A 22,511-nucleotide genomic window follows, 5' to 3' on the forward strand; every position below is an offset into this window, starting at 1 on the left:
TGTGTCAGTCTGTGTCTGGGTCTGTGTCAGTCTGTGTCTGTGTGTGTCTGTGTGTGTGTTTGGATCTGTGTGTGTGTGTTTGGGTCTGTGTGTGTGTGTTTGGGTCTGTGTGTGTGTTTGGGTCTGTGTGTCTGTGCCTGTGTCAGTGTGTGCCTGAGTCTGGTGGTTTGGTGGCTCTTGCTGAATCCTCAGATCTGGTGTCTAGGAAGCAGCAGCTATGTTTCCAGTTGTATTGTTGTTGTTGATCAGGACATTCCCTTTATCTGTCTGTGTAGACTGAATGTCGCCCTTCTCCCCCCTCCTCCTCCCTCAGATTTCAGAGGAAGTACCCTTACGCCCATGTGGGCAGAACCCTGTGCCAGCCTCCCACCCGCGTTGCCACGGAGACGCAGTTCTTCTTCGTGGACGTGTCGACCCTGTCCAGTCTGGGCACGCACTACCAGCTGAGGATCAGCCGACTGGACAGCTTCACCCTGCTGTGAGTGGACTGGGCACCTTCCTCATCATCTTCATCATCATCATCATCAAATCAAACTTGATTTGTATAGCACATTGTATATATATATATATATATATATATATATAAGGCCAACCAAGCAGGGACTTTCTTGTGAAGGTTGTTGTGGGGTGTAAACTGTTCTTATACCTTTTTGAATACCTTTCAGTCACCTGTGATGCTACGTGAGTGTTACGAGCATTAGCATCCAGCTACACGAGCATCACAGCATTATCACTTAGGTACATGAGTGTGAGAATCATTCCCTGCAGCTAAGACATAACAGTGGATATCTGACTGTGTGTAGCAGCAGCAGCAGACAGCCACTAAGTGCAGCTAGTGTGGTAGTAGCACACAGTAGCACATTTACTGTACGTGAAACAGAGCTGGCGTCTGACCCTGGGCCGTGTTTACGAGAGAACAGACTTGTTTACAAGAGCACAAGGCTCTTCATACGTGTCTTAACTCGGTCTCAAAGTTCACCAGATTTATGCGCGTAACTATGTAATGTAATAAAACGTCCCCGGGACCTGATTGATGTCTGACGGCTTTCCTTTATTACAGGACCGACAAGAGGTTCACCTTCACTGCCTCGCCTTCCCAGCCGCAGGTGAGCTAAACTGTGCGTGCGTGTGTGCGTGTGCGTGTGTGTGTGCGTGCGTGCGTGTGCGTGCGTGCGTGCGTGTGTGTGCGTGCTAGCTGATTGCTTCCTTCCTATAAGTCTAAAGGTCAGGGCCACGAAGGGGTTTGAGATTAGATGAGGAGTGTGTGTGTGTGTGTGTGTGTGTGTTTGTTTGTTTGTTTGTTTGTTAGGTGAGACATGAGATATCATTGACATGCTTCTATCATACACTTTGTGTGTACATAGTATAAAGAGCTGTTTCTCTGTGCTGAAATAAAAATGTGGATAAACTAAAATACCCCCCCCCACCACCCTTCCCGCCCCACAACCCATCTCTATGTCATCCCCCCTACAACCCATCTCTATGTCCCCCCCCCCGCCCTACAACCCATCTCTGTCCCCCCCCGCCCTACAACCCATCTCTATGTCCCCCCCCGCCCTACAACCCATCTCTGTCCCCCCCCCGCCCTACAACCCATTTCTATGTCCCCACCCGCCCTACAACCCATCTCTGTCCCCCCCCTCCCTACAACCCATCTCTATGCCCCCCCCCCCCTCCACCACCCTTCCCTCCCTACAACCCATCTCTGTGTCCCTCAGTACTTCAAGTATGTGTTTCCTGATGGGATGGACACGGTCATCGTCAAGGTCAACTCTGAGACCACCTTCCCCTGCTCCGTCATGTCCATCCAGGACATCCAGGTACGCTGACACCATCCTCCCATTTCTACCTCCGCCAGCCTCTCCCCTGATCACATGACCTCCGCTGACCTCTCATCACCACATGTTCCTTCACTTCCTCATTCACACCCAGCTTCTGTTTCCTATTCGGTTGTTAAGTCGTGACGTGTTTCCGGGTCCAACGTTGGCTGAGGCGCTCTCTTCGAAAATGCTGCAGTAATAATAATAATTCATTATATTTGTATAACGCTTTTCCGAGGCTCAAAGACGCTGACAATATGGGAAAAACGGGAATGTGCTGTGTCCCTTGTTGTATGAATAGATCCCAGTCTAAAAAACGATTGAACTGTCATTCTACCGCTTTAGTACACTGGTACTCTGGTGCGGGGAAGTTTTGGTTTGGACCCGGAAATTGCTAAACGTCACACGTGACGTCAGACTTAACAACCGAATAGCCATTCCTGCACTTGCACAGATAATCATAATAATAATAATAATAATAATAATAATATATGACATTTAGCTGACACTTTTATCCAAAGCAACTTACATTGCAGTGAGTGCATACATTTTTCAGTATTTATGGTCCCAGCGGGAATCGAACCCACAACCTTCCATGCTCTACCAAATGAGCCACAGAGGAGCGTTTCCCTTCCATACATCTCAATGAGCCCCTCCTCCAATTTCTACCTCCGCCAGCCTCCCCTGGTATGTAGGGAAGTAGGGTTGGCATGAAATGTAAATGAAATGTCTCTCTATCTCTCTCTCTCTCTCTCTCTCTCTCTCTCTAGTGTCCTGTATATGACCTGGACAACAATGTGGCCTTCATCGGAATGTATCAGACCATGACCAAGACTGCTGCCATCACCGTCCAGGTAACACACACACACACACACACACACACACACCACTATAATAGCAATGCCAGCAAATACTGTACATTTGAAAAACTCACTTGCCACCCCCCTCTACCTCTCCTCTCTCCTGCTCCCCCTCTTCCTCTCCTCTCTTCTGCTCCCCCTCTTCCTCTCCTCCTTATCCCCCTCTTCTGCTCCCCCTCTTCCTCTCCTCTTCCTCTCCTCCTCTTCCTCTCCTCTCCTCCTCCCCCTCTTCCTCTCCTGCCTTCTCCCCCTCTTCCTCTCCTCCTTCTCCCCATCTTCCTCTCCTCCTTCTCCTCTCTTCTGCTCCCCACTTTCTCCTCCTTCTCCCCCTCTTACTCTCCTCTCCTCCTCTCCCTCTCCCCCTCCCCCAGAGGAAGGACTTCCCTAGTAGCAACAGTTTCTACGTGGTGGTGGTGGTGAAGACGGAGGACGAGGCGTGCGGGGGTCCGCTGCGGTTCTACCCCCTCCTCCCTGACGAGCTGATCGACCCGGGGAACCGCACCAAGGTCCTGGACGTGGTGGTCTCCCCCGCCATCAACTGTGAGCCTCTCAGCCAATCAGAGCCAAGCAGGGCCATCCAAAAGCCTATACTGTATATACACACTACAGTGTTTAACCGTCAGGGACATTTGTGACACAGTCTGGGACGCCTCTCTCAGGCCGCGTTCGTAAATTCGCCGGAGCGCACACTGGGTTCAACGTCATAATGGAACCAAGTAATTTGATTGGACAAGAGGCAGTCACCTGGACGCGAATTTATGAACGCGGCCCTGGAGAGGGGCAATGCAAGGCAAGTTTATTTGTATAGCACACACAACAGAGACAATTCAAAGTGCTTTACATGCATTATTAAAAATACAGCAAGAGGAGCATAGTAAGAAAATTACTAATGAATAAAAGCGAATATAATGAATATCAGCAGAATATCACCAAGTAGGAAGATAGTCACAGCCGTGCTGATGTTCAGCACCACCCCCAAGTGTGATATTGCTTTTATATGCTTATCAAGACTAAAAACCCATCTTTTTAATATTGCCTTTAAATTACTAAATAATTAAATTATGATTATATAATGATTAAAGTACTTAGAGCTGCAACGTTTGCAGGAAAAGTGCTATACAAATAGAAGTTATTATTATTATTATTATTATTATACAACAGTTCTACAAGCGCCATTTATTAGTTAAACAGTCATAAGCGACGACATTATTGTGATTTGTTTGTTTATTTAATCATTTATGTGGCTCAAATTGTTCTGCAACCGAACTCTTGAACTGTTGAAATGTGCTGTCGCCAAGCAAACTGAACACAAACATTTTCCTGCATAGCGTGCTGCTTTGTGTAGGCCTACACACATCAGCGCGGGCTAGCTACTTTGTGTCACGTACATTTATCTGTACGTTTCCATTTATTGTGCAACCAGTGAAGTAAGCAGGGTTCCCAGGGTTGAAAGTGTGTGAATTTGAGAAAAAAAACATGGGTCATTGAAAGTGCTTGAATTCCCCCCCCCCCCCCTCTCTATCTATCTATAGATAAGTCACATTGCTTAACTTAACACAGTAACTTTACACATATTTCACAATATATTGTTTTGCTGTGCTGTGGTACAAAAGGCAAGAGACCATCTAGTGTTCAAGCCTCTACATTCAAAAGCCTCTCTTTTTAATTGTTGTCTGTGAGCGGATTCCTATTATATAAATTCTCATCTAGATCTGTCTCAAACTAGGCCGTGTTGGGTCCTTGAATTTGAGGGAATTGAGTCTTGAAAGTCCTTGAAAGGTGCTTGAATGTGATGTTTCAGAAGGTGTGGGAACCCTGAGTAAGAGTCTGTTGACAGTCCCTTTTGGTGGCATGTGTGACGAGTTAACATCACAGAGTACGCTGCTCCACCATGTAGCCTAACCTAGTTAACGGTAGTTTAATAGAACACCGGTGCGGCGGAGTGATACATATAGTTAAAAGTCCCAGTGGTGTTATACTGTATATCAGCACTCATGGAATGCCTCGTCAATCAAATTACTTGGTCGGAACTAACTGTTGTATAAAATGTCTCAACTTCTCCCTCTCTCCTCCATCTCCACCCCCCCTCTCTCTCCCCCCCATCTCTCTCCCCCCCATCTTTCCATCCTCTCCCCACCCCCTCCATCCCCCCCCTCTCTCTCTCCTCCCCCTCTCCATCGCCCCCCCCCCCCATCTTCCTCCCCCCCCCTCCCCCAGCGGAGGTGTACGTGATGGGGATGTTGTTCTGCCTGGGCATCTTCCTGTCCTTCTACCTACTGACCTTCCTGATGGCCTGCGTGGAGAACAAGAGGTCAGAGGTCATTTTACCTTCACTTCCTGGTCTGGATGTTTATCACAACTGAATTCAGGCTCTACAGCGTGGGAGGCTGGTGGAGGTAGAACATCGGAGGCCGGCCTCATTGTGATGCATGGAACGTGATGAGGAACGATATCAAACATGTCATGTCTCTAATTAGGATGCAGATTCCTAGATCTACAACAGTCAAGGACATTGCTTTGCAACTCAGCTCTCTCTCTCTCTTTCTCTCTCTCAATCTGTCTGTCTCTCTCCCTCTCCCCCCTTCTCTCTCCCTCTCCCCCCTTCTCTCTCCCTCTTCCCCTCTCTCTCTCACCCTCGCCCCCCCTCCTCTCTCTCTCTCTCTCTCTGTCTGTCTCCCCCTCTCCCCCCCGTCCCTCTCTCCCCCTCCCCTCTCTCTCTAGGATGCATAAGAAGGATGAGTTTCTAGACCCTGCCGCCATGTCACCTGCAGAAACAGGTATCCCAGCAACCAGCTACAATGACACGCTCCGTTGTCAACAATGAGGAGTTTTTTAGGGGGGGGGTTTCCGGGGGGGGGGGGGGGCATTATCTCTGTAACCTCTGTAAGATTTAAAGATAAAATATCAAATCAGATTAACAAAGCGTAAGATGAACGAAGATGGTCGTCTCTTAGATAAAGGGGGAAAATGTCATTCCGAAAAATTCAGAGTTGACTGTTTTTCAATTTCAGTAATTTTTTTCTATTCCTCATCTTTCTGTATTGAATCTCTTTTCCGCTCTCTCCCCCCCCCCCCCCACGCCTTCGTCTCTGTCAGCCTCTCTCCTGGGTAAGAACGGAGCTGGAATAATATCTGATCCTTTCTCTCACAGTCTCACTTAGCAACATGCTAACTGCCACAGTCTCACTTAGCAACATGCTAACTGCCACAGTCTCACTTAGCAACATGCTAACTGCCCGGGCTCAAAATAGTATCACTTTCCCTTCAATCACTTCTAAACTTCAATCACTTCTAAACTTTGAAACTCAATGAAACTTTGTTCAACGAGGGTGTGGCCCTTCTTCTCAGGTTTGCCTGCTCTGGATTGGTTAGCAAAATCAATCGCACCTCAAGGGGGTTGCTGGGATTTTTTTTTTACTATTTTGACTATGGACCTTTCCTAGCAGTTGTTATTGTATCTTGGTAGTCATGGAAACAACAAGCGGCGCCTTTCATGTTGAGGGTTGCAGGGGAGGCTGGCGGAGGTAGAAATCAGAGGACAGGATCGTTGTGGTCATGGAACGGAATAAGGAACAGTGTCAAACCTGTGTGTTCCATGCATTTACAATGAGCCCGTCCTCCGATTTCTACCTCCACCAGCCTCCCCTGGAGTGACGTTCTAAACATGGTCGTAACACTCTCCTGGCCTGGCGTTAGACTGCATGGTTCCCTCAGCTGGTGGTTGGACTTTGTTGGTAGGCGGGCTGACCGTAGTAAGGGTTAGGGTTAGGGTTTTAACACTACAACAGCCGTGCCTATTTTACCTACTAGTAGAGCCGCCTTGGGGGTCAAATAGACCCTCTTTTTAGAATGTAAATCTGCTATTTACACAGAGATCACTAGAGGGCGCTTCTTTTCTTCTTTTTTTAGCCTGCCTCCTACACAGAAAAACTGCAAAACAGCTTTATACTAACGTATCTTATCCTGAAGTGATTTTGAAAATGTAAGGATACTGGGTGGTGGAACGCACATATCTAGGAAAAGTCATGAAAGGAGGGTCCTGAAATTTGATCGAGTGCAAAGATATTTATAAAGATTTTCACCGTGACCCCTCACAGCTCTTCTAGTGTTTAACCAGCCTCTGCTTCTTAACCCAAACAGAAACTAGACATATTTTAATTAACGGAAGGTTAAGCCGTATTTTAATTAAAGAACCAGCTCAGTTGCCTTGGCGGTTAGAGTGTTAGCACCCTGAGATTGGGAGATTGTGAATTCGATCCCCGGCCGAGTCGTACCACCAAAGATTATAAAAATGCTACCCGATGCCTCCCTGCTTGGCACTCAGCATTAAGGGTTTGGGGGTAAGACCCTGCGACATCGGTTCTCAAGGCTACTTACTTATTTTCTTAGTTACATAGGCAGGACTGTATCGTCCTGAATATGTTATCATATTTAGAAGTGTGTATGTTTGACTAAAACTACACAACATGGCTTGTAGAGTCTGTAAACCAACAACTGTTGAAGGCGGTAGTGGACCACCTGATGTTAGATAATGTATGTTTTTATTATGCCCATCATTTATTTTTTTATTTTTTTACATTTACATTGACGCCTTATTCCAAAGCGACTTACAATCAATACATTTGACTAAGCAAGTGAATCATCGATCCACCAGGCGTAGCAGGAAGAGTCATGAGTAAATTAGTCATAATCGTTCACTGTTGTTTTTTAATCTGTTCCTTTGTCTTTGTTTTGCGCTGTATTGTACAGCGCTCTGCTGATGTCTCAGTTGTTTAGGTTTTTAATCTGTTCTTATGGGCTGTATTGTACGGCCCTACTTTCTTATGTATGAAAGGTGCTATATACAGGGTTCTCACGCTGGTCTTAAAAAGCCTTAAAGTCTAAAATCCAGCAATCCGATTTACAAGGCCTAAAAAGGTCTTACATTTCAGTTATTCGGTCTAAAGATGAGGTGCTGGTCTTAAAAATTAGATCCTGCAAGGAAATCAGTCCGACCACATCTATTTCCGCGGAAATGAATCAAGCTGGAACCAAAAACAATCCAATTCACTTCCTTTTTTGTCTGTATGGCAGTGAAATCCCTAATTTCATCACCTCGAGGATGACAAACATGGTGTCGCGAATAGGTCTATTCAAAGAGTCTAAAAAGGTCTTAAATTCGACTTGTTGAAACTTGTAGGAACCCTGTATATAAATAAAGCTTATTATTATTATTATTATTATTATTATTATTATTATTATTATTATTATTATTATTATTATTATTAACCCTCAGTACTAACTGCACCATTTAAATAACCCCGGCATTTGTTAACCTGCTAGACGTCCACTTGGTAGCGCTATATTCACTATTCATGGTCACCAGCATGTTGTAGTACTGTGTACACTACTAACTGGTATTGCAGATGCATGTATACATGTTTGTCTGTGTTTATGTGGTGTGTGCGTGTGTGCGTGTACGTGTGCGTGCGTGCGTGTGTGTGTGTGTGTGTGTGTGTGTGTGTTAAATCTGTTCCTTTGTTACCACAGGAAAAAGCCTGACTCCTGCCTCCCCCTACGAATATGGCTCCTTCGGTGAGTGTGTGTGTGTGTGTGTGTGTGTGTGTGTGTGTGTGTGTGTGTGTGTGTGTGTGCGTGTGTGTGTGTGTGTTTATTTGCCTCACAAGAGTGTTCGACAACATTTTGATCTGTGAGCATTAATGTTCGAGTGACATTGAGTGAAAATCAATGTTGCTTTTTATTCATTTCCAGTCCTTCCTCAGTTGTGTGTTTTAGTGTGTGGTTCGTCTGGTGTGTATCTCCCTGTACTAAGCTGTCAACTGTGGTGTCACCCAGGGGGAGGCTGGCAGAGGTAGAAATCGGAGGACGGGCTTATTATAATGCATGGGATGGAATAAGGAATGGGATAATTAGTTTGATACCTCTCCTCATTCCAGTCCATGCATTACAACAAGCCCGTCCTCCGCCAGCCTCCATCAGTGTTTCCCTGCGTAGGCCAGGCTGGGTTAGGAACATAGTTTCAGTGCTGCTTTTCACAGTATTTTTCAGCTCTGCCCTCCAGAGTTCCCACGCTGGTCTTAAAAAGCCTTAAAGGCTAAAATCCAGAAATCCAATTTTTAAGGCCTAAAAACGTCTCAACTTTCAGTTATTCGGTCTCGAAATGAGGCGCTACATCTTAAAAATGAGATCCTGCAAGGAAATCAGTCCGACCACATCTCTTTACGCGGCAATTAATCATGCTGGAACCAAAAAAATGCCAATTCACTTCTTTTTTTGTCTGGATGGCAGTGAAATCCCTAATTTCATCACCTCGAGGATGACAAAAAGCTGTCATATGGTGTCGCGAATAGGTCTCAAATTCCATTCAAAGAGGTCTAAAAAAGGTCTAAAAAAAGGTCTTAAATTAACTTGTAGGAACTTGTAGGAACCCTGCCCCCCCTTCCTCCCCAATTTTTTAAATCCGTGGTCCACCTGCCACAGTCTCACAAAATAATGTGGGATCCGTTTTAATTGTTTTATCACATCATTTTTTTTTTTTAACGATGAATTGAGAATCAAGGACCCCAATTGAAATAAGCCAGTGGCTTTCTTGGGTTTTTATCCTGTTAGTTGACCTTGTATGTAATATGTACTTTCATGTACCTACTTCTGCAAATCTTCTAATAAAGTTTTCAATCAATCAATCAAAAATCAGAATCAGAATTATTTTTATTGCCAAGTATATATTCACACGTACAGGAAACTTGGTGTGGTTGGTGCATAAGACATAAAGATACAAATAACAATGTAATAAACAACGTTATACAAGCAGAAGTAGTTGACCCCCTCACCCCCTGGTGTTACCTCTCTCTGTGTCCCCCTGGTGTTACCTCTCTCTGTGTCCCCCTGGTGTTACCTCTCTCTGTGTCCCCCTGGTGTTACCTCTCTCTGTGTCCCCCTGGTGTTACCTCTCTCTGTGTCCCCCTGGTGTTACCTCTCTCTGTGTCCCCCTGGTGTTACCTCTCTCTGTGTCCCCCTGGTGTTACCTCTCTCTGTGTCCCCCTGGTGTTACCTCTCTCTGTGTCCCCCTGCAGCAGACAACGCCAGCACGCTGAGCTCTGAGGCCGTCACTGACAGCATCGCCTCCGCTGACGTCAACTACGGATACATGGGTATGAACACACACACACACACACACACACACACACACACATACGGATACATGGGTATGAACACCTCACACACACACACACACACACACATACGGATACATGGGTATGAACACACACACACACACACACACACATACGGATACATGGGTATGAACACACACACACACACACACACACACACACATACGGATACATGGGTATGGAACACCTCGGACACGTCACACACACACACACACACACACATACACAAATACACAAATACACATCCCCACACACACATGCATATACACACACACACACACACACACACACACACACACACACACATCATCACTAGGGGTAGTGGTGGTCTAGTGGATAGTGAGTTGGACTTGTGATCGGAAGGTTGTGAGTTCAAATCCCGCCTGAAGCCACACCACTGCTAGTGTGCCATTGGGTAAGGCACTTAGCCCTCAGTTACTCCAGGGGGAATGTCCCTGTAATTCGTAATTGTAAGTCGCTTTGGATAAAAGCGTCTGCTAAATGGCAAAATTTAATTATTACATCATCACAGCATTGGTGTGACCATGGAGGGTCGTGCCACAGCATTTCACCACACTGGCCCCTGATTGGCGGGCGGTGCAGTGCTCTCGTCTCTCATTGGCCTGTCTTGTTTTTGTTCATCAGGACGAGCTTATCAAACGCAGACCAATCATCTCACCCCACCTAGCCATCCACATTGGTGACACGTTGCCCCGATCGATCAGTCCACCAATCAATCAATATGAATCAGCACCCCAGTGCCAATCAATCACATCAGAATGTCTGAGATCTGATCTGAGATCTGTCCTATAAACCTGTTCTATGAACCATCCAGGGGAGGCCGACGGAGGTAGAAATCGGACCTGAATAATAATAATAATAACTTTTATTTGTATAGCGCTTTTCCTGCAAACGTTGCAGCTCAAAGTGCTCCAATCATTATATAATCATAATTTAATTATTTAGTCATTAAAGACAATATAAAAAAAATGGGTTTTTAGTTTTGACTTGAATATATTTGCTGAGGTTGCATCGCTAATGTAAACTGGCAGTGCATTCCACAATCTGGGTGCATAAAATGAGAATGCAGCCTCACCAAATCTCTTCTTTTGTACATGTGGTACACCGAGAAAACCAGCGTCAGAAGACCTGAGAGCTCTATTGGGCTGATATGCTAGCAAAAGGTCTTTCAGATATCCTGGTGCTGTGCCAGTGAGAGCTTTATAAATAAGCAGAAGGATCTTGAAGAAGGAGTGAGGAACGGTATCAGACACGTTGGATGATTTCTCAGATTCCCGCCTCTTCCAGCCTCCCCTGAATCTATGACATCATGACCAAGCATGTAGACCTAGATCAGCCTAAGGAAACTGTGCATGGATCTTTGTGCCCTGAATCACATGTGCCTGGTATGCAGATGTATAAGACATGAAGGGAACATCACTGAAACTGTTGATGGCATATTTTCATGATCATTCCCGAGGCCATCATTGGCCAAAAATCCCCCCAAAATTCAAGAAAACCATAAAAATGAGAAATGTCACTCCATCAGTTACGGTACTCTGTTTACAGCAGACCCTGCAGATTTAGTTTTCTCCTCTCTCTTCCTCCCCCTCTCCTCATCTCTCTCTCCCTCCCCCTCCCCCTCTCCTTATCTCTCTCTCCCTCCCCCTCTCCTCGTCTCTCTCTTCCTCCCCCTCTCCTCTCTCTCCCCCTCTCCTCTCCTCTCTCTTCCTCCTCATCTCTCTCTCCCTCCCCCTCTCCTCTCTCACCCCCTCTCCTCTCCTCTCTCTCCTCTCCTACCCCTCTCCTCTCTCTTCCCCTCTCTTCTCCTCTCCTCTCTCTCTCCTCCCCCTCTCTTCTCTCCCTCCCTCTCTCCTTCCCCCTCTCCTCTCTCCCTCCCCCTCTCCTCCTCTCTCTCTCTCTCCCCCTCTCCTTTTTTCTCTCTCTCTCCCCCTCTCCTCTTCTCTCTCTCCCTCCCCCTCTCCTCTCTCTCCTCTCTCTCTCCCCCCCTCCTCTCCTCTCCTCTCCTCTCCCTCCCTCCTCTCCTCTCCCTCCCCCTCTTCTCTCCCCCCCCTCCTCTCTCCCTCCCCCTCTCCTCTCCTCTCTCTCTCTCCCCCCCTCTCCTCTTTCTGTCAGAACGTTCTTTAGACAGCGTCGGGCGCGGGCGCCACGAGTCTCTGAGCTCGGTGGAGGAGGATGACTACGACACGCTGGCCGACATCGACTCTGACAAGAACATCGTCCGCACCAAGGTCCTCCTCCCCGCTCATTTACATTTACATGTTTGGCATTTAGTAGACGCCTCATTCCTAAGAGACTTACAATCAATACATTTGACTAAGCAAGTGAATCATCAATCCACCAGTCGTATCAGGAAGAGTAATCTAGCTCAGGCCAGGGGCCATTGGTAGTCTTAGTGATAGAAGGAAAACCTTTTTTAAAAATATATATATAGACACTGGAGAACAGAGAGACAGTACAAGGGGGGCAGTAGAAGTCTTAGGGGACACAGTAAAGGGGAAAAGCAGGTGTCTCAGGAGACGCAGTGCTGGGGGGTAGTAGATGTCTCAGGAGGAGCAGTGGTTACAAGGTGTAACCTGAAGAGATGGGTCTTCAGTCTCCGACGGAAGATGGGTAGTGACTCTCAAGTCAAGTACCATCATCACCAGGAGAGGCTGGTGGAGGTAGACATCGGAGGTCAGGCTCATTGTTATGCATGGCTAGTACAGAATGTTATCAATGAGCCTCCGTCCTCCGATGTCTACCTCCACAGGCCTCCCCTAGAATGTCTGCCTAATAACATTTGAACATGTTAAAATAAATGACAATGCCTCCTTTTCTTTCAAAATAGTGAGAATATCACAGCTCATCCGTGATCAGACTGAACTAAGGTGCTAAAACTGAAGATTATCAATAAAATATGCCTGAAGAAGGTCTATGACCGGAAGCTTGCGCAATAAACAATGTTTTTTGCACCGATTTTAGTGTGCCGGTGCTCTGTTTTTGCACTGTAATGCTCCTTTTCTTAAAAGGATATAACAAAACTGGGAAAACAATTATAAAACTGAATACCGAATTTGCATATTTTGTCAAGACAATACACCCTTCTCTGTGAGTCTGTCCTCCCCCGATGACCACCCTGGTCTGTCTGAGGCTTTGTGGTCCAAGTACATAGTTACATGCTAACACCCCCCCTGTTTATATACCCCCCTGTGAATAGGCCATAATAGTGTGTATATGTTACGGTACATGTGGGAAAACTAGGGTTAGGTGCTAGGGTGACTTGGTACATGCTGGCATGTCTAACCCTAACCCTAAACCCTAGCACCCTAGCACCTAACCCTAACCCTAGTTTTCCCACATGTACCGTAACATATATAAGTATATACGTTTACATAATAGATACATACTCAGATTCCTACCAATTACTTAGGTATATCCCCCTATTTATGTCTATTTATGTCTCATTCTTGTTTTTTATTATCTTAAGAACTGTGTTTTATTATCTTAGGATGGTGTTTTGATTGTTAGCACCTAGGGTTTGCATTTCAATTTCGTTGTACCCGTACAATGACAATAAAGTTCATTCATTCATTCATCTCCTAACCTGGTTCTGACCCGTCTGTCTTCTCCCCTGTGCAGAAGTACATTTGGGTGTCGGACCTTTCACGGAAGGACAAGAGGGTTCTGAGTAAAAAGTACCAGATTTACTTCTGGTGAGTTACTTTGTGTTTCTTTATTATCTGTTTTCCCTTTTCACTCATCAGCTACTGTCAGGTGACCGTAGTGCTATAAATGACAATGGAAAAAAAAGAAATCCTCAAAGGAGCGATAAATAGTTTGAAATGTAGTGGACCACCTAAGGATATCCTTGTTTTGTGTGTGAGGGAGGTGAGAAGCCATTCTGTCCCCCCACATGACTCATTGTCATTTTTCTTTTCCTGGACTTGTACTCACAAGGGGAGAATACAAATAAATAAAATAAAAGCTGATGTAAAAGATTTGCAAGCTAGCATTAGTTAGCCATGCCCTCTCCTTCTCATGCTCTCTCACCACATTGTTGTTGTTTTTTTTACAACATGTACATTTGTCTAAGTAAGTGAATGGTCTATACAGTCATCATTAGAAAGAAGCTGTCCTAGGGCCAGGGGCCATTGGCAGTCACAAGGCTAGAAGAAGGAAGGATTACTTAAACAAACAAACATGTAAACATACAAATATATGTATATATATATATACACCACCCTTTTGACTGTTACAGTACCAGTCAAATGTTTGGACACACCATCTCATTCAATGGTTTTTCTTTATTTTTAATGTGTAAAAATAAATAAATGTGAGTGTAGGGTCTGGGTAGATGGAGGTCTGGGTAGATGGAGGTCTGGGGTGATGGAGGTCTGGGGTGATGGAGGTCTGGGTAGATGGAGGTCTGGGGTGATGGAGGTCTGGGGTGATGGAGGTCTGGGTAGATGGGGTGATGGAGGTCTGGGTAGATGGGGTGATGGAGGTCTGGGTAGATGGAGGTCTGGGGTGATGGAGGTCTGGGTAGATGGAGGTCTGGGGTGATGGGGGTCTGGGGTGATGGGGGTCTGGGGTGATGGAGGTCTGGGGTGATGGAGGTCTGGGGTGATGGAGGTCTGGGGTGATGGAGGTCTGGGGTGATGGAGGTCTGGGGTGATGGAGGTCTGGGGTGATGGGGGTCTGGGTAGATGGAGGTCTGGGGTGATGGAGGTCTGGGGTGATGGAGGTCTGGGGTGATGGAGGTCTGGGGTGATGGGGGTCTGGGGTGATGGAGGTCTGGGTAGATGGGGGTCTGGGTAGATGGGGGTCTGGGGTGATGGAGGTCTGGGGTGATGGAGGTCTGGGTAGATGGGGGTCTGGGGTGATGGAGGTCTGGGGTGATGGAGGTCTGGGGTGATGGAGGTCTGGGGTGATGGGGTGATGGAGGTCTGGGGTGATGGAGGTCTGGGGTGATGGAGGTCTGGGGTGATGGGGGTCTGGGTAGATGGAGGTCTGGGGTGATGGAGGTCTGGGGTGATGGAGGTCTGGGGTGATGGAGGTCTGGGGTGATGGAGGTCTGGGGTGATGGAGGTCTGGGGTGATGGGGTGATGGAGGTCTGGGGTGATGGAGGTCTGGGTAGATGGAGGTCTGGGGTGATGGAGGTCTGGGTAGATGGGGGTCTGGGGTGATGGAGGTCTGGGGTGATGGAGGTCTGGGTAGATGGGGGTCTGGGGTGATGGAGGTCTGGGTAGATGGAGGTCTGGGGTCTGGGGTCTGGGGTGATGGAGGTCTGGGGTGATGGAGGTCTGGGGTGATGGAGGTCTGGGTAGATGGAGGTCTGGGTGATGGAGGTCTGGGGTGATGGAGGTCTGGGTAGATGGGGGTCTGGGGTGATGGAGGTCTGGGTAGATGGAGGTCTGGGTGATGGAGGTCTGGGGTGATGGAGGTCTGGGTAGATGGAGGTCTGGGGTGATGGGGTGATGGAGGTCTGGAGGTCTGGGGTGATGGAGGTCTGGGGTGATGGAGGTCTGGGGTGATGGAGGTCTGGGGTGATGGAGGTCTGGGGTGATGGAGGTCTGGGGTGATGGAGGTCTGGGGTGATGGGGGTCTGGGGTGATGGAGGTCTGGGGTGATGGAGGTCTGGGTAGATGGGGGTCTGGGGTGATGGAGGTCTGGGTAGATGGGGGTCTGGGGTGATGGGGGTCTGGGGTGATGGGGGTCTGGGGTGATGGAGGTCTGGGGTGATGGAGGTCTGGGGTGATGGAGGTCTGGGGTGATGGAGGTCTGGGGTGATGGAGGTCTGGGGTGATGGAGGTCTGGGTAGATGGGGGTCTGGGGTGATGGGGGTCTGGGGTGATGGAGGTCTGGGGTGATGGAGGTCTGGGGTGATGGAGGTCTGGGGTGATGGGGGTCTGGGGTGATGGAGGTCTGGGGTGATGGAGGTCTGGGGTGATGGAGGTCTGGGGTGATGGAGGTCTGGGGTGATGGAGGTCTGGGGTGATGGGGTGATGGAGGTCTGGGGTGATGGGGTGATGGAGGTCTGGGTAGATGGGGGTCTGGGGTGATGGAGGTCTGGGGTGATGGAGGTCTGGGGTGATGGAGGTCTGGGGTGATGGAGGTCTGGGGTGATGGAGGTCTGGGGTGATGGGGTGATGGAGGTCTGGGGTGATGGGGGTCTGGGGTGATGGAGGTCTGGGGTGATGGAGGTCTGGGGTGATGGGGGTCTGGGGTGATGGGGGTCTGGGGTGATGGAGGTCTGGGGTGATGGAGGTCTGGGGTGATGGAGGTCTGGGGTGATGGAGGTCTGGGGTGATGGAGGTCTTCTCTCTCTCCTCAGGAACATCGCCACCATCGCCGTGTTCTACGCTCTCCCCGTGGTGCAGCTGGTCATCACCTATCAGACGGTACTGTGTGTGTGTGTGTGTGTGTGTGTGTGTGTGTGTGTGTGTGTGTGTGTGTGTGTGTTAGGGCTGCACGATTAATCGATTTTAAATCGAAATCGCGATTTGAGATGATGCGATTATCAAATCGCAAAGCCTGCGATTTGGGATACATTATACAGCGCGTCGGATTCAACGTCAATGAACGCACACACCCAAGAACAACAACACTGCACGTGAAATGCCCACGTGTGAATCTGTGAAGACGTTTCAGTAGCTAGCAACATTAATGGTGTGGATAAATCGCTTCAAAAACAGCACTTCTGTTGTATGGAAGTATTTCGGGTTTAGGACGACAGATGTGCAACAACAGCAGGTGTTGTGCACAACCTGTCGTGGAACAATCGCTACATCCAGAGGCAACACCACAAACCTGTATCAGCACTTGAAAAAGTATCACATGCTCGCCAGATCCAGAATATGGCCGAGGCACACGGGAAGCGGCATATTGGCCGGCCGCTTCCGAGGGAGGGTATAGGAGTATTTCTGGACTAGGATCCGTCGCGCAACACCGCCCCCTGGGGTGCCGGAATAACGGTACTGGGCTCGAGGAGCCAGTCAGCCTAGTCTGCCTGGCGCCCTCCTCTGGGACTGCCGGCCACGGGGTCGGGCGGCGGATCCAATGCAATAGGCAGGGGATAATTGGATGCTAAGTTGGGTTAAATTGGCTACCAAATTGGGTGAAAAAGGGATAAAATCTGAAAAAAGAAAAAAAAAAAAAAAAAAAATCACATGCAGCTCTATGACGAGTGTACGGTCAGAAACCGAGAGTTAAGTGAAAGTCCCGTAGCCCAGTCTAACGTTAAGCAACCTAGGGCCGGTTTCACAGACAAGGCTTAAGCCTAGTCCTGGACTAAATCACACTTTCAATGTAAAATCTCCATTGAAGATGCTTTTTAGTCCAGGATTAGGCTTAAGCCTTGTCTGTGAAACTGGCCCCTAGTGTTTTAGAGTCGTTTGCGTCTGTTACGCCGTATGAAAAGGGCTCACGAAGGCACCGTGAAATAACCAATTCCATCACGCACTACCTTGCTAAAGACATGGTGTCTATTAACACTGTGAGCAACGAAGGGTTTAAAAAAAAACTCATCCAAACGCTGGATAAAAGATATGCGGTTCCCTCCCGCACATACTTTAGTCATGTGGCCATCCCAGAAACGTATGCGGAATGTAGGAAGATACTTGAGACGGAGCTGAAAAATGTTGAGTACTATGCAACAACCGATCTGTCGGGCAGGACGACCGAGCCGTATCTCAGTCTCACCGTGCACTTCATACATTACGACTTTGAGTTGAAGAGTTGCCTGCAAACGGTATACTGTCCTGCTTTATCTATTTCAATGTTTACAGAAAGGACCTATTATTCTTTACTGGACATTTTTATTATCACTTTATTTAACTTGATTGCAGTATGTGCAATATTTAGATGCTGCTCCTGAGCCATAATTGAATAACCTTGTTTGTAGAAAGGTCCTATTTTATTTTCATATTGGAATTGTTAAAACATTTGGACACTTGTTGAGAGAAACAAAATCACAGCTGTTTAAAAAAAACATGAAATAAATATGTTGTTCCAATTCATATCTTTTAAGTTCTCATCCTTGCATTAGAATTAGAGCAGTTGCTGCCCCGCGGTGGCGTAGCGGTCTAAGCACTAGCCACTAGTGCAAGCTGCCCACCGGGGACTGGGATCGAATCCCGGTCTCGCCAGACCCGGATATGGCCGTGGCACACAGGGAGCGGCATATTGAGCGGCCGCTCCAGAGGGCGGTATAGGACTATTTCCGGACAAGGATCCGTCGCGCAACAGCGCCCCCGGGGTGCCGGAATAACGGTGCTGGGCTCGAGGAGCCAGTCAGCTAGTCTGCCTGGCGATCTCCTCTGGGGCTGCCGGCCACGGGGTCGTGCGGCGGATCCTACGCAATAGGCAGGGGATAATTGGATGCTAGGTTGGGTTCAATTGGATACCAAATTGGGGTGAAAAAGGGATAAAATCTGAAAAAACTAATAAAAAATAAAAAAGAATTAGAGCAGTTAACAGTTTGATGGTATCATGTGGTAATGCTCTCTGAAATTAGCCCATGATAGAAGGTGATAGACAGATTCATCCAATGCCAAGTATTTTTGAAAGTGCCCGCCCTTTTTCAAACAGCTTCTAATGAAGCTTTCCTAGATGGTTGTGTGAAACAAACCATCTGAGTCAGGTTAGTAATGCTCCATCACATGTTTTAAATCTATTACACAGTGAATTTAAAACTGAAGCTTGACTTTAAAGCAACCCAACGTAAGTTTCATGTAGTTCTTTCACTCGTAACTCGGGCTGTGGGGCTGCTAGAGACGGGAGCCAATTTGTGCTCCTAAGTCCCCTGAAGATGTACAAACAAACTGCACGTTGATACGACCTTCCTAGCCGGAGATATGGCCGCACTTTACAAAAACCTCTTAAAAAAAATGTAATCTGTCAGAATAATCGCAATTAGATTTTTTCCCCAAGTCGTGTGTGTGTGTGTGTGTGTGTGTGTGTGTGTGTGTGTGTGTGTGTATTATTAACAGGCTCCTGTCGTCTCCTCCTCAGGTTGTTAATGTGACAGGAAACCAGGACATCTGTTATTACAACTTCCTGTGTGCACACCCCCTGGGGGCTCTGAGGTACGCGGTGTGTGTGTGTTTAAATAAAAGAAGCTATGTTAGATTCCAGAGTGAACCCAGGTTCCCTCCCCCTGCCTCCCCTCCTGTCTGACCCTGGCCTGTCGGACCCTGGCCTGCTGTCTGACCCTGGCCTGCGCTGTGTCTTGTCTTGTCCACCCCCCCCCCCTCTGTGTCCAGCGCCTTCAACAACATCCTGAGTAACCTTGGTTACGTGATGCTGGGGCTCCTCTTCCTGCTCATCGTGCTGCAGAGGGACATCGTCCACCAGAGGGCGCTGGTGCGCAACGACCTCAACGCCCTGGTGAGGGCGACAGAGAGCCACGTTAGCCTGCTCTAGACACCATCACCCAATACAGTCATGGGGTTATAAACCAAACTAATATAGGCCTCTGTCCTCCCTCCCTCCCTCCCTGTCTGTCTGTCTGTCTGACTGCCTCTCTGACTGTCCCTCTCTCCCCTTGTCCCACTGTATGTCCCTCTGTCCCTATGTCTGTCTGTCTGTCCCTCTGTGACCCTGTCTGTTCTGATTGTCCATCTGTCTGTCTGTCCCCTTCTCTCTGTACCTCTGTAACCCTGTCTGTCCCACTGACTGACTGTCTGTCTGTCCCTCCGTCCGTCTGTCCCTCCCTCCCTCCCTCCCCAGGAGTGTGGCATTCCTAAGCACTTTGGTCTGTTCTACGCCATGGGCACGGCCCTGATGATGGAGGGGCTGCTGAGCGCCTGCTACCATGTCTGCCCCAACTACACCAACTTCCAGTTTGGTAATCCTCCTCTAGACCCATACATGACCCCTCCCCTAGACCCATACATGACCCTCCTCTAGACCCATACATGACCCCTCCTCTAGACCCATACATGACCCCTCCTCTAGACCCATACATGACCCTCCTCTAGACCCATACATGACCCCTCCTCTAGACCCATACATGACCCTCCTCTAGACCCATACATGACACTCCTCTAGACCCATACATGACACCTCCTCTAGACCCATACATGACCCTCCTCTAGACCCATACATGACCCTCCTCTAGACCCATACATGACCCCTCCTCTAGACCCATACATGACCCTCCTCTAGACCCATACATGACACCTCCTCCTCTAGACCCATACATGACCCTCCTCTAGACCCATACATGACCCTCCTCTAGACCCATACATGACCCCTCCTCTAGACCCATACATGACCCTCCTCTAGACCCATACATGACACCTCCTCCTCTAGACCCATACATGACCCTCCTCTAGACCCATACATGACACCTCCTCTAGACCCATACATGACCCTCCTTTAGACCCATACATGACCCTCCTCTAGACCCATACATGACCCTCCTCTAGACCCATACATGACCCTCCTCTAGACCCATACATGACACCTCCTCTAGACCCATACATGACACCACCTCTAGACCCATACATGACCCCTCCTCTAGACCCATACATGACCCCTCCTCTAGACCCATACATGACCCTCCTCTAGACCCATACATGACCCCTCCTCTAGACCCATACATGACACCTCCTCTAGACCCATACATGACCCCTCCTCTAGACCCATACATGACACCACCTCTAGACCCATACATGACCCTCCTCCTCTAGACCCCCATACATGACACCTCCTCTAGACCCAGGGGGTCGTGGTGGTCTAGTGGATAGTGAGTTGGACTTGGGATCGGAAGGTTGTGAGTTCAAATCCCGCCTGAAGCCTCACCACTACTAGTGTGCCCTTGGGTAAGGCACTTAGCCCTCAGTTACTCCAGGGGGAATGTCCCTGTAATTCGTAATTGTAAGTCGCTTTGGATAAAAGCGTCTGCTAAATGGCAAAATTTAAACATGACCCTCCTCTAGACCCATACATGACACCTCCTCTAGACCCATACATGACACCACCTCTAGACCCATACATGACACCTCCTCTAGACCCATACATGACACCACCTCTAGACCCATACATGACACCACCTCTAGACCCATACATGACACCCTCCTCTAGATCCATACATGACACCCTCCTCTAGACCCATACATGACACCTCCTCTAGACCCATACATGACACCTCCTCTAGACCCATACATGACCCTCCTCTAGACCCATACATGACACCCTCCTCTAGATCCATACATGACCCTCCTCTAGACCCATACATGACCCTCCTCTAGACCCATACATGACACCTCCTCCTCTAGACCCATACATGACACCTCCTCTAGACCCATACATGACACCTCCTCTAGACCCATACATGACACCTCCTCTAGACCCATACATGACCCCTCCTCCTCTAGACCCCCATACATGACACCTCCTCTAGACCCATACATGACACCTCCTCTAGACCCATACATGACACCTCCTCTAGACCCATACATGACCCATACGTGACCCCTCCTCTAGACCCATACGTGACCCCTCCTCTAGACCCATACGTGACCCCTCCTCTAGACCCATACATGACACCTCCTCTAGACCCATACATGACCCCTCCTCTAGACCCATACATGACCCTCCTCTAGACCCATACATGACCCTCCTCCTCTAGACCCATACATGACCCTCCTCTAGACCCATACATGACACCTCCTCCTCTAGACCCATACATGACCCTCCTCTAGACCCATACATGACACCTCCTCCTCTAGACCCATACATGACCCTCCTCTAGACCCATACATGACACCTCCTCTAGACCCATACATGACACCTCCTCTAGACCCATACATGACCCTCCTCTAGACCCATACATGACACCTCCTCTAGACCCATACATGACACCTCCTCTAGACCCATACATGACCCTCCTCTAGACCCATACATGACACCTCCTCTAGACCCATACATGACACAGTCTGGTGAAACCAGGAACAAGTCGGCAGCCCATTTAATGTTCTGACTTTTATTCTGAAAAATGTGAATACATTTCAGCGTTGTTGAAAATCAACGACACATCGCTAGTCAACTAACACAGCTTGTTTTGTGAGCCTGCTAACAAGGTAAAGTAGTGCTGAATGTGTCTACAACGTATTAACAGGTTTGCCCCAAAAATGTCTTAAGAGAGCGCCATCCTGTCCACTTGGCTCCACCACAATGGAAACATTTCAAAGCGAATTAAACTGGTGTTTAATGATGGAGTAACTCTCTTTGATCTTTGTTGTTAAACACTAAAGTGAGTCTTCCTTTTAGAACCCTCTGGACTGTGGTAGAACCCTCTGGACTGTTGTAGTGAGACCAGGGAGATAGAGCATCACCTAGCTCTAATGGGAGGATTAAAGTTGTGTGTGTGTGTGTGTGTGTGTGTGTGTGTGTGTGTCTCTCTCTCTCTCTCTCTCTCTCTCTCTCTCTCTCTCTCTCTCTCTCTCTCTCTCTCACATAGACACGTCCTTCATGTATATGATAGCAGGGCTGTGTATGCTGAAGCTGTATCAGAAGAGACACCCTGACATCAACGCCAGCGCTTACACCGCGTACGCCTGTCTGGCCGCAGTCATCTTCTGCTCTGTGCTGGGAGTGGTGAGCAGCACGCACACACACACACACACACACATACACACACACACACACA

General features: G+C 48.1%; 1 protein-coding gene across 1 annotated transcript in view; it reads left to right on the top strand.

Annotated features, from left to right (window-relative positions):
- The window catches only part of sidt2 (SID1 transmembrane family, member 2), a 38,666-nt gene that overhangs the window by 9,250 nt on the left and 6,905 nt on the right, over positions 1–22,511 (top strand). Inside the window, exons 3-19 of the mRNA XM_080547603.1 lie at positions 314–478; positions 1,061–1,106; positions 1,719–1,820; positions 2,591–2,674; positions 3,052–3,220; positions 4,898–4,991; positions 5,402–5,457; positions 8,210–8,254; positions 9,754–9,833; positions 10,498–10,552; positions 11,989–12,104; positions 13,495–13,568; positions 16,191–16,257; positions 18,869–18,942; positions 19,120–19,243; positions 19,586–19,703; positions 22,323–22,459. Coding sequence (XP_080403729.1) covers positions 314–478; positions 1,061–1,106; positions 1,719–1,820; positions 2,591–2,674; positions 3,052–3,220; positions 4,898–4,991; positions 5,402–5,457; positions 8,210–8,254; positions 9,754–9,833; positions 10,498–10,552; positions 11,989–12,104; positions 13,495–13,568; positions 16,191–16,257; positions 18,869–18,942; positions 19,120–19,243; positions 19,586–19,703; positions 22,323–22,459 — 1,606 coding nt within the window. The remainder of the gene's footprint in view (positions 1–313; positions 479–1,060; positions 1,107–1,718; positions 1,821–2,590; positions 2,675–3,051; positions 3,221–4,897; positions 4,992–5,401; positions 5,458–8,209; positions 8,255–9,753; positions 9,834–10,497; positions 10,553–11,988; positions 12,105–13,494; positions 13,569–16,190; positions 16,258–18,868; positions 18,943–19,119; positions 19,244–19,585; positions 19,704–22,322; positions 22,460–22,511) is intronic.

Source organism: Nansenia antarctica (assembly GCF_963989245.1).
Source record: "Nansenia antarctica genome assembly, chromosome: 17".
Classification (NCBI taxonomy): domain Eukaryota; kingdom Metazoa; phylum Chordata; class Actinopteri; order Argentiniformes; family Microstomatidae; genus Nansenia; species Nansenia antarctica.